Here is a 13,147-nt window from a genome sequence, read left to right as displayed (position 1 = left end):
TCTTACGACGAATCTTCACAACATCTAGGTTGAAGATAAGCGACGCTTAAAAGTACGTGTAGACTAGACAATGAAGCCATCATAGTCTTCAAAAACTATGGTAGGTAGTCTTAATACAAGAACAGGATTACTTGGCAATAGCACTATGGTAAAAGACTGTAAATTGTACATGAATTTTAAATTTTACAACACCCCTTAAGGCCGAGCGACCATTCATTAACGGTGTTCTGGGCTCTTTACATGTTATCACATCGATTAGAAAAAAAACATTTGTATGATCTACTTTTCTATACACAGCAATAGGCGTACTTACGAGTTGAACTTATCCGATTGAGGATGCAGAGGGCTGGAATGCAGAGACCCTAGAGGACCTCCGAGCATCTCGTCCAACCCGCCTCGGGTTTTGAGGGAGTATCTGTAAAACTCATTGTTCATGTTCGGCCGCCGGTCTGAGTTCCTCGAGAAATTGTTGCGTTGCTCATTCTCTTCTTCACAGAGCTGAAAAATGCAAAATAGACATAAGCAACTAATTTACAGTGGAACTACCTACTACAAAATATCAAAATGTATGAATTTGGCAGCCACTTTTACTTAACCTCTTACAGCACTGCCTATAATGAAAAAAAGTTTCAAAATAAAGGATTTCGTCGAACATAAATCAAATCATAAGCAAAAACGCAATAATACCTAACTTTGTTCACTAGCCAACTGATAACATGTTTCTAACTCAATTGAATAAAAGGATCTGACATTGGTGAGTAATGAAAACATTACACTAAAAATTAATAACAAATGAGTAAAAGATAAGGCGGAAAGCCGGACATTAAAAAGTTGCACTGAGCTGTAGTTGGGACGTAGACCTACCTGATTCATGGGCATGGGTCCCTCATAGTTGGTGGCTTTGCGGGGAACCCACTTGTCTCGCCGCAGCTCAATGACATCTCGCAGCATGAAGCGGATGCGAGAAGGCAACTCCTCGTTCTTCGCAAGGATCTGCATGCGGTTGAAGTATTGCTCCATCAGTTTCTGTAAAGATCGATATTTTAATGGTGACCAATTTAACTATCTAAAATAGCACTAAAACGTTTTTGTTCTAAAATATCAGACTTACCTGAATAGGAATGAGCCCACTCCATGACGAGAAACACAAAATACTTAACACTATACACAAAAGCTGGAATATTACACCATTACTGACAGTATTTTCAACAAAGGAAGGTAGAGTTGGGACAAGGGACAAACCCTTGACCTGTAACAAACATACGGTTATACTAAATCTACTCTTATGTTTCCAGATGAAACTTCTTTCATTGCCAGCAAAATATTCAAACTTTCTGGTATTGTGTTAACGCGTTTATGTTTATTGTTCTGAAGTAGTGGATTCTTTTGCATTCAGGTAAACCCGATATCCTCAAAATAGTTACTACATATAAATAAAATGCAGTGAGAAGCCTACACTGGGGGCTAGTTTACAAGCTACATGTATAAACCAGCCTGTAAAGAACCTGATTATAATTTTTGTTTTTTTATCTGCTATATAGTGTGTTAGTCATAAATATTGACCACTAAATAGATGTCTGAATTAATGTCATGGTCTAATTATTATTTCAGTGTTCGGAGTTGAATTTATTTGTTAGTTGTTTAACAAAATTATGTTTTTGGGATTTTGTTTGCACACTTGAGACGTATTGTGACTTATGTCACATACAGTATTCATGTTAATATGTCAGGGTCAGAAATCCAATTTTATTCACTTTTGATTGGTTAACAAAAATTATATAATATTCTGTACATGTAACTTTAACTTACAAAAAAAGAATCACGTTTAGGCATGAAATTCACATTTGGTTTTGAGATTCAAAATTTCTGGTTTTGACCATACCTTGCGCTACACACCATCCTTATTGACGCAATCTACGGACATCGGCAAAGGACCTACTAAAAGTAGACGGAGGATACTCACAGAGCCTTTGTCCGTATCCAGGATGCGTCCGCAGGTCCTCATTATCTGACAGAGGCACTCCAAGTCCTCGGCCATTGGCTTGTTGCGATGTGTTGTGCCCAACAGCTGCTGGACACACCTGTGCAGGATGCCTTCCGCCAGGATCTCCAGTTTTCCAAGTTCTCCGATAAACTGAAAGATAATTTTAAATTATTACTCACACCACAAGTTACTGTAGCTTTATAGACATTCAAACACACACACACACATATGTATATATATATATATATATACACACACACGGAGACATCAATTTGAAAACCACATTTTGGGTTCAGTAGGACACAAAACGGATATTTCCATCCAAAACTCCGCAAATTTTGACAAAATCAATACAATACTTTTTCCATACTATGTATAGTGAGAGAAAGTAACATGATCAGCCATTATCAAAAACTCTAAAGAGAATTTAGAACACTCACCTTAATGTTGCCGAGCATCTTGCGCTTGGCATTCTGTTTTCGCTCTTCTTCTTCAGGGGTGAGGATCGCATCATCGGGGTAGGCGTCGGTAGCATGCGAGCGGTTCTCAAACTCAGTTTTGCACTTGTTTAGCAACAAGTGGCGGAATGTGCCAAGGCTAGATGGTGGATCAAAGTTGGGAGCTTCTTCTGTCAGGCGCTTGCACAGCTGTGCATACATAGAACTGTACTTCGGCTCATCTAGCGCCTTTTCAAAGATCTGCAATTAGGAAAGTAATTTCAGTTTATCAAACACCTAGTGCACTAATCCTAAAACAAATCTCACAATGGCATTTCTATCATTTTTCAGAGGAATAGAGTTTAGCAAGCTTACCTAAGGAGTTCAAAGTAGTAAACCTTCATTAAGGTTTAAGACAACGATATTGAGATACATAACCAAAAATGTTACAACAAATTAATCAACAAAGAATAGAACAGTTTTTATAGCTACTCAACTATAGGTGCTGAGAGCACCACAAGACACCACACTAAAAGAACACTACAAGAGGATTTTCAATATAAATTTAATATAAATTTTTAATACAAATATTCTATGTATAGTCAATGGTTTTATTAATTTCTTAATTAATCAGCGAAACTGTACATTTTTCTTTGAGACTTATTTACGTTATGATAAGGTTAATTATTTTTCCATCTAAAGTGTTTTTGTGTGAAGCAGTGAATGACAACAAAACCTCTCCCCATACGTCACTTTGGGGGTCTTTTCCATTACTGTATTGTTCTTTTACCCACTATAGTAACATTGTTGAGCGGTTTTTGGGATCAACTTCAATGCAACAAATAAAGAAACATCACTCAATAACGGCTGAACGCATTTCAGCCAAACTTAACAAAATTACTTAGACCAATAGTGAGATGATTTTTAAACAAAAAAATTTCAATTAGATAATGCCAATGCAATTTAAAACGAACTTAAAATTTCCAATTTTTAACATTAGGCTTATGGGACTAAAGTAGCCATGACAGTTTTTTTGTTTACAAGAAAAATGTAAACCTTACCAACAAGATGACACCTTTGAGAATAACACTTGAATTGAGTTCCGTCTGCAGCAAGTCATCACTCAGCTTCTGAAACTTCTCTGGTGTGAGCTTGTTGAGGATTCCTCGCACCTACAACCAAACCAACAGATAAGGTGTGATCACAAGGATGGGAATTACAGCAGGCTTATCTGAATCCGTAAAAGTCCACTGTAGGAAACTCAGAAATCTGACATATACTTTCTCCCATTAGTGAGTCAACAACACTTATAATGGACAAGCAGTGGGAGTGATATTTCAAGAGGAAAATCACAAAAGTTGCAATAACTTACAGCATTGAGGGTTGTACCATTTTGTTAAGTGTTAAAAAGACCACAACATACTTAATTTTAATCTTGTTTACAGCCGGTTTTTGAAAATGACATTATTCTGTTATTTTGTTAGTTTTTATGGAAAATCACTGGAAAAATCAAAATTTCAACAAATTAAAAATAATACATGGAGATGCCATAGATTAGTATCTACATACCGCATTTCATCAAAATAGGATCACAGGTTTAGTGGGTAGGTCTGTACATATCCATACATATAGACATCACTTAAATATTTTTTGACAAAAACAATACATTCTCCATGTATAAGGGGTGAGAAAGTAAAACGGTAAAATAGTATATTTTATCTTCCCAACACAAACTTTTCTTGATTGAAAATGTTGTAAGAGACAGTGAAATATTTAAGTGTTTTGTGTATAGTATAGTGATGTTATTTTTTTGTTCATTAAGCCAGAGAGGACTACTGTATTTTCCAATCTGTTAAGCTGGCTAAAACGACAAAAATCCTTCTAACACATTTTTTTTGTTCCCTAGGGGTGTTGCTCTAGCACTTCTCAAGGTTAAAAAGAGTTTTAATCAAACAGAAAATTTGCCAAATATATTTAATTTTTCCGAAATTAACCATCTCAGTTATTAAAGTTTTGAACTACTTTAGGCCTACATGGTTGCTGTCAAAATTATCCTGATTAAGTTACTCCTACAAAATGTGGAAAAATGATATTGTTGCTTAATGATCATATTAGGCTACAAAAATGTCATGTACACATTTCTAAAATGATCTCCCAAATTACAATCATAATGTCTCTATCACTACTTCTTTCACAGCTCAGTTGAGAAGAAAAGAATGGATGAAAGAATTTGATGTCAGGCAACTATGCAAACATATGTCCCAAAAACAAACATACGTTCTCAAATCGCCTAAGTTAGGAGGGAAAAAGCTTAATTAACACATTGAGCGCTGAAAACCTTTTAACAGGCGCTCGACGACCCGACTGAATCAGCGATCGCTATTGGCATTGAAATATCGAATCACAAAAGAGCAGCCAGTGGTGATTGTTCTGCGTTACCCCGATAGTGGACGTAGTTCACTGAAACACCCAAAGGTAGCAGCACTGCCTGGATCAATAACCAGAGTCTTTGTAATATGGCTCGAATAGGGAAAATCTCCAAAAACGGGACAAAAGCATTGCCAGACGGGTTTTTATGGGCAATTTTAGTACCAACCTACACCAGAATAAAGCTCGCATTCTAAGCTACAGGCTGGTAACGATTACAACGTTCCCCGGCAATGGCGTCTAGCTCACATTGAAACAAGGTTTTTGCTATGCTAACATGACGGGCGCGCCCGCCAGACGCTTGGTGTGCCGGCCCGTCACTCGCGCTCAATGTGTTAAATACAATATTCCTCAACTGTACACAAATATTGCACGAATCTTTTAAGCATGGTTCCACAAGATGTGCTAACCATTATAGGCCTATTTCAAAAATCTCAAGTAACTGAAATTTACATTCACACCCACAAATCAAGGTGAAATATTTCCTTAAATGCCAAATAAACTTTCAGTAAACATTAATGGATACAGAAAATCAACAATAGATTGTAAATATCCCAGTTAATTTTGTAGCAACTATATTGTCTCGATCACAACTTCTTCCATAACTCATAAGAGAAAGAAAGAATGGATGAAAGATTTTTATGTCAGGCAACTATGCATACGCTTTGATCCATGTGGAGCAAGTGATCTCAAATTGCCTGATTTGCATTGTAAGTTCAACAATTGAATAAAGAAATGTAAATAGTTTTTGCATCCCCATTCTTTGCATCTCTAACAAACTATAGGCCTATTTGAACATCTTAAATTATAATAAAATGAAATCCACACCATAGTAGCCTATACAAATCTACTACTCATAAAAAAATTAGTTTGAGTCTCTTTACCACTCTTTCCCTGCTCTCCTAACCTAAAAATATGTTATGGTAGGTACCCGTATGTTTTCTTGCAGCAATATTGTTTCGATCACAACTTCTTCCATAACTCATGAGAGGGAGAAAGAATGGATGAAAGATTTTGATGTCAGGCAACTATGCATACACTTTGATCCATGAGGAGCAAGTGATCTCAAATTGCCTAATTTTACTACAGCAATAACGAATGAATTAATCTCTGGATTACATTCTACTGTTATAATGTAGGGCTAGGCTATTGGCTAGGAAATATTTCGGTTCATGAATATGAGAATTTGGATGTATGGCGATGAAATATCAATGGCCTAATGCTGCATAGTAAGGAAAGTTGCATGAAAACCAAATTTTTTTGCTAGAGAATCTATAAGAGGACTAACCTTGCGGAAGATCTGATCATTTCTGGTTTCAGGGGTCTGTTGTGCAGCATCGCGTCTATAACTTGAAGGAGGAACCCAACGTCTCTTTGACGATTGCAGGGAGCGAGATTCGTCCCTAAAACATAAAATTTACTAATTTTCACTATTGATTTTTAAAACTCTTAAGCTCTTTGCTGTTCTTAAACAACATGCACTAGCAATAACAACAAAATTAATAGGTAAACTATCTAATAAAACTGTTATGATATATCAAATCATAGCATGAGTTAACAGATTATTTGTGTAGCTAGTGAGCGAAGTGGCACTTTTTCAAATTAAAATAATCTGCAAGCCTCAGGCAGCAATTTTAAGTTTACAATGAACACTTTGCACACAAATTGTACATACCGTACATTATTTTTTGTCTACAGTTGTTAATGTAAGATTCAGTAGTACAAAATTTAATAAAACGCTAATGTAAAACAACAGTATGCAAACAAACAATGAAAAAGAGTTTGATTGTAAAAAACCTCTTATTCATAAGTATGGTATAAGGTATACTTTACAAAAGAACAATGATGGTAAAAGTAGCATTACTGTATAGCCATAAATAGTTACTGTAATAGTTCATCCATTGTTTGGTCTTAATTTTGTTTTTTCAGTTGTCATTCAGAGTGAGCAAAGCACTGAGCTAGAATAAAACTGGAGGTAGCACTAAATGAGAGAATTGAGAGACGTTGGCTGCCATAAGTACTAGGGGTACGGTACAGTACATTTGTCTAGATTGAACAGTGAAGCTAAGTTAATCAGCTGTTTATTAAATTAGAAGTAACCTGTTTGGATAACTATTTAGCAATCAGCTGTTTTGCAAACTAATTCAAGTGAACAAAATGACACCTTGTTTGACAATTAATTGTAGACAACACAATATGTTAAAGGATCTAAAAACATGAATAGTTAACATGAGATAGGTAGTTGAAAATCATAAAGAATGGAAACTCACTGGTGAGTTTTATGAGATCTCTATCTAAAAATTAAGGTGAAATCAACACAAAGATCGAACTAAAAAAAATGTAAACACAAAATTCTGTATAGGCCTACACAGGGAGAGGGGGGAGGGATGGGACACTTTTCGATTATTTATTTTTTTCATTTTTTTAGTTGAGTTAGGTCAACAAACTAAAATGACATGAAAGTATTATTGATTCAGTAATAAAATAAAGTAGTTTAGATGGTTGAAATTCAATTCATTTTGTAGTTAAGTATTTAATACTATTACTGTGCAAAGTGTCCCAAACCTCCCTCTATGAGGGAGGCTTGGGACACCAGTTGGGGAGGGTTGGGACATATTGAATGAATGCTTTTTCAAAATAAACAACTGCATTTATTCATTCTTAATAGGTAACAGAACTTGTAGTATACAATAAAGGAAGGCATACTGAGTTTGATTACTTTTCAAAAACATTGATTTTCATGAAAAACAAATCTGACCCTATCATATCGCCTTGCGTTGTTATTTCGGGAAACGGTAAAATACCAAGTACATTCCCAACATTAATGAATGACACATCTTCTTCTCTTGCAATAAACACTTTTTTAGTGGTGTCTACAGCTTTTAAGGCCATCATGCTCAGCTCAGCGTCTTCCACTGGTTTAGTACCCTTGAGGACACTGTCCCAACCCTCCCTCATATTACTGCCCCATGCCTCCCTCAAGCACATGGTTAAACAAATGAGATTACTGAAACATAACCTCAAAAGTTAGCTTCATTTATGAGCAATCAAAATCTTTCTTAATCATTGGAGTATCCAACAAAAATATTGCACTTGCCAACAGTTTTATTTTGGTAGATTTTCATTCAATAAGTTGGGTCGAAATACTAGAGATTTCGTCAAAAAATCAGTTAAACTTTTATAAAAACTGAACCGTGTCAGGTAGCTCTGCCAAACTTCAGAAGGAGAAAGAAAATGGAGAGAAATATATGCTGTAGAAAAAAGAGAGCAGAGATACCAACTTAAATAGGTTAAAAATTAATGTCCCATCCCTCCCTCTGTCCCAACCCTCCCCACTCTCCCCTACACATTTTTTATAGTGTAGGTAGGCCTAAGCAATAAGTCAGAATCCCTAAAAGTGCTCCATCCCGATGACCCAATGTAAATAGGCCATGTAAAAAAGTAAATTGTCAGAAAGGACTTAAATATAAAAGTTCAAATAATAGTTATCACTCTGAATATGGTATAAATGATATACAATGAACATTTCTATTAAAACTAAGGTTAGTTGCAGCAAAAACATTCTGATAGCCTAAATCTCAACCTTGTATTTAAGAATGGAGATGGAAGGTATCGCTAATAAATGTTTCAAAATGTTCTCACAAGTTTAAGTTCTAATGAGATGCTATATTCTAGACTCTCACCTTCCTCCCGAGACACGAGAAGCACCCCCCGGTCCTCTGGGGCCGTCCGTTGTGTCTTGTGTGTCGCCGCCCACACAATAAACTGGTTTTATATTGGTTTTCTCAGTAATGGAGGGGGTTGCTGAAAAAAGATATTCAATTGTAATTCTTAAGCTAATGCGTGGGCTACCTGAAATACAACAATACAAAAAAGTTAAAAGTAAAAATACATTGGTTGTATAAAATAATTGGTTGAAGACACATGTTTCCCGGGCAGAAGAATGTTGTTGATAGCCTATAGAAATTGTACCCTATAATAAGATGGGTATGAAAGAACCTTAGGCCAACACATAGGGTCAACAGATGAATCTTGGCTCTATCTAATACAACTAAATTGAAAATGCCTCAAAATCATTTTGTTATAGAAAAGGGTCATTTTGAGAAAAAACATTTTGAAAATTTTAAATAGGCCTATGCATAAAAACAGTTTTTTTCATATTTAAGAAACGATGGTATCAAAAGAAAGCTTATAATATCCTCTTTGGATATTTTTTTGGCTCTTTGGAGGCAATGCCAATTTTATTCTTAACTCACGGTGGTTTTCATTTAAATAATTGTTTTATCAAAGCATGCCAAATCACATTTCAGAATAGGGACTTCTTGTCGGCCCTTTGTTATTTTTCCATAAGATAAAAAAAGGAAAGCCTACCTCTTGCCAGGACCGCCAAATTTGTGAGATATTTTGTTCCCTGTAAACTGAACTTTGTTGTAGTTCTCTTTAATTTCTACTAGAATACAGTACAATTCATTTCTTGGACTAAGTCTGTTTATAAAGTGAATATTAGAAATGGGACCTCTTGTCGTTATGGCGAAATAACATTGAGGACAAGAGGTTACTTTTCTCAGACGGTGCAGAGGCTAACAAAATGATTTATTTTGACCTTTTAATTCTTCAATTTGATATTTTAACGGATATTGTCCTGTTCTATGTTAAACAAGGTATAACAATCGATAAAAACCTGAATTTCGATATTTTCGATCTTACCTACTTATATTGGCCGTACTGAAAATTTTGCATCGCCTACAAGAGGTTCCTTTTCGCTTTCCACGTCACATATATTTTAAGCTAAGAAGGATCATGAAGAAAACCATAAGCCGTGGACACCTATCAACCACATAGGCCTAGTTGAATGAAAGGTCTTGATGTAAAACTACCCCTCAATTAAGGATTGGATTTTTTAATTTAAAAAATCTTGAATCTTGAATTTATTTACACTTTATTAAGTAAAATAAGTCCTGGCTGTTACATTTATTTTTCCTACTTATAGTTTGTTTGTTTGTACTTTTTCCTGTAAGTTATTTTTTGATTCACATCATATTGTTTTGTTACAAGAAAATTATTAGGTAGTTTTCATCCTGCCACACAGTTGAATACAAAAATACAAGTTACACAAGATATTTGCATTACAGTAACTTAATATAACAATAAGTACGATTGAGTATGGTACATGTATAGGGGAACTTAATCCATTGTAAGTGTAAGTAACGGTGTTAACAGTAGATTTAGAGACCACAATATTTTCTTTTGTGTTTTCTTGCCCTGTGGCGAAGCATGGGCAAAACAACTAGTTGCAATACAGTAAAGAAAATTAAACATGATGACCAGTATGATTTCCAAATGTAAAAGTGGTGACAATCAATGTGTAACTTAATGTGTAACTTGTGTAGGCCTATCCTATAACCAACGAGTAGGCTACTGGTGACCAAAATATAATGTGATGGTTGAATCAAACAGTATAAATTAGGCCTAAAGAGAAAATGTTGACGACCACAATACCTTCGTTGCGTTTGCAGTTATATTTTGCCGAATCCAGTCAGATTCCAATAAGTTTAAGTTACATCATCAACCTTTCTACATTTTGAATTAATTACCTACATTTAAATAAGTTATAGGTGTTTATAAAATTGAGCTTATCAATGCGAGTTTTACATACTTGTCTATGTATCTAAAGCTAAATTGGGTGATACGAAGCACTTCTTCCTCTAGCATATTTTGGGCAGCATTTAAGTAACTTAAGTTAAGTTAAGTTACACTATTTCATTTCACACTACATCACTCGAGACTGCTATTATTATTCCAGTAACAACAACAAAGTAAACGCTGCTGGAATTTGATCTGTCATTCGATACTGGAATAGTAAATCGCTCGCTACCTAACTTATCGCATTCCATTAAGTTAACTCGAATGCGAGCTCGGAATGTAAACGCGCCTTTAGGCCTATGGGGGTTTGTCAGAGTCCAATGTTTATAACAATTAATTAATTTAACTCATAAGTATGTGTATAAGCTTGTAAATAAATATGAAACAATAAAGATTTTCTGATTTCTGATATTTAGTAAAAAAATATTATTATGAGGTTAGCTTGGAGTATCCTAAGATTGTGCAATAACTTAAGATATTTTTAGAATAATGTTCAAGTTTTTTTATCATGATAAATTTAAGTTAAGTTACTCGTTCTAATGCTAAAATTAATTGGTGTACCAAAACTTATTATTTCCAGCAAAATGAAATGAAGTATCATTAGTACATCAGCAGGGTTCTAAATGAACAAAGAAAATCGCCACTGACGTCGGCACACCACCAAAGGCACTGATTACACAACATGCGCCAACTGCTGAGTGGAGAATAGACATAAGAAACTGTACAGAAATATTACTTCGACAATAACCAATATAACTTATACAATTTTAGTAAAATAGATACGAAATATAAATGGCGTGGCAAGGAAGTTAGTAGCCAGTTTTTCATCCTATGACTGCAGACGCAAGCAATCTAAGAAGGCCTAGGTCGCAACCTGCAAGTAAGTGTATCTTTTCCTTTGTGATTCCTAAGAAAACGTTCTAAAAGTAGGTACTCTTATTTCAATGCAAATTCCCCATGATAAAGGGGTTTTCCCCATAGAAAGCCAAATAGAGGTCATTCACCTCACAGGACTACAAAAACTCACACATGGAAAAACACTTACTAGAGCCTATTGTGGGACTATGAAACTCAATTATAGAATTAAAATTTCACTTTTGTTCAATAACAAAATACGATTAAACTTAATCCACTTCGCACTATCACCGCGACCACAGATGAGTTTTCACTGACGGCCAGCAGTACGGCAGAAGGGACGAGCAGACGCCATTTTGAAGTGTAGTGACGGTAGAGTACGAGACGCCTAACCTCTAGACGCTGATCGATAAAATGACGTCGGCTGCTACAGATAAAACTGTGCACAAAGTTCACATTGTAATCATGTGACACAACTAACCTAAATCACATTTTCTCGAACATAATAATTATTGATGAACCTGCAGAATTTCACATCACTGACGTCGTTACACCAACACCACTGTGGAAAGAAACACATTACATCGCTATGATCAGATCAACTGAAAATTGGCTACTTACTTTGAACATAACCGGGTTCGCGAAATTTCATAAATATAAATTAAACAAACTGAACTGAGAGAGTTTGTGAAACGTGCGGCGGTGTGTGCGTCAAAGCGAACAGTTTTAGAGCTTGTTGTTTAGCCGACGTCCACACACACACGGACGGACGGACGCGATTCAAAAGAAAAGTGGGGGGGGATAGATGAATCACCCCCTCCAAACATTCCGACCCGTCCCTGCCCACTCCCCACTACCCTCCGCGAACCATGGACAAGGTCGTTCACGTTCATCCAGAGATCCACAAAGGAAAATGACCCCACCTGCTAGGTGAAATTGAAATTGTCAAGAAACAGAAATTAAGGAAGGGCTAGGGTCAAAGAGTGCTACAACATCTGACAACGCATTGAAATTTAATCAGGATTTTCCCTAACGTAATTTGAATTGTGTTGGAAGCAAAGGCAAACATGCGATGGAAGATAGAAGTCGAGGCTCAAGGAGACGAAACAACAAGTTCAATGTTTTATGCCAAGGTCTCCACGCAGCGTCTTTTCCCTTGTTACTCCTAACGATGATCATTTGAAAATACAAGGAAACCATTGTTTATTTTTTAAATGCGTCACTGCTCTACATCCCAAAAATTCTATGAAACCGTCCACGTTTCTATAAAATTAACATTATTGTCAATTTAATTCAACATTATTCACGATGGATGGAGAAATCTGCATTTAGTTACACACCTATACTACATCGTATTCATGTACTGATTTACAAATTGTAACAAATAAAAACTAAAGTAATGCTGGGATTTTATTGCTTGGTAAATTTTTGAACTCGTATAAACCTGATAATATATTTCCCTTGTATTAGTTACAAATAACATCACTGTAGTTGCAAAAACATTCAGGTTTTTTTTTATCGCAATCACTTAGTATTATTTCCCGTAATATCAAGGACATTTTAAAATTGAAACTGTTTCATTAGGAATTATATTGGAAGGAGTCATAAGAAATCAAACGAAACAAATTAAATTAGAATTTGGCGTTTGATTTGGCACACAAGACCAGAGAGCACATGGTTGCGGGCACGGGTACGAGCTACGAAACGTCACGATGACGTCACATAAGTAGTGTAGTAGTGCCAACCGTAGCGCTGAGCAACGGAAACAGTGGTGTCAACCTATGGCGAAATTGTCAACCTG

At 35.7% G+C, this 13,147-nt stretch overlaps 1 protein-coding gene across 1 annotated transcript in view; it reads right to left on the bottom strand.

Moving 5' to 3' along the window:
- Positions 1 to 12,108, bottom strand: part of LOC128990091 (eukaryotic translation initiation factor 4 gamma 2-like) — a 33,431-nt gene extending 21,323 nt beyond the window's left edge. Inside the window, exons 1-8 of the mRNA XM_054412329.1 lie at positions 11,968 to 12,108; positions 8,532 to 8,652; positions 6,137 to 6,251; positions 3,483 to 3,593; positions 2,425 to 2,682; positions 1,964 to 2,134; positions 865 to 1,026; positions 314 to 498 (exon numbers count right to left, since the gene is read on the bottom strand). Of these exons, the coding sequence (XP_054268304.1) occupies positions 314 to 498; positions 865 to 1,026; positions 1,964 to 2,134; positions 2,425 to 2,682; positions 3,483 to 3,593; positions 6,137 to 6,251; positions 8,532 to 8,652; positions 11,968 to 11,998 (1,154 nt within the window). The 5' untranslated portion in view covers positions 11,999 to 12,108. The remainder of the gene's footprint in view (positions 1 to 313; positions 499 to 864; positions 1,027 to 1,963; positions 2,135 to 2,424; positions 2,683 to 3,482; positions 3,594 to 6,136; positions 6,252 to 8,531; positions 8,653 to 11,967) is intronic.
- Between the last annotated feature and the right edge of the window lie 1,039 nt (positions 12,109 to 13,147).

The sequence above is a fragment of the Macrosteles quadrilineatus genome, unplaced genomic scaffold (genome assembly GCF_028750875.1).
Source record: "Macrosteles quadrilineatus isolate MER2022 unplaced genomic scaffold, UCM_ALF_1.0 Scaffold_3__2_contigs__length_128488019, whole genome shotgun sequence".
NCBI classification, from domain to species: domain Eukaryota; kingdom Metazoa; phylum Arthropoda; class Insecta; order Hemiptera; family Cicadellidae; genus Macrosteles; species Macrosteles quadrilineatus.
The sequence above is the reverse complement of the archived record's forward strand: the minus strand, read 5'-3'. Positions and strand labels throughout refer to the sequence as shown.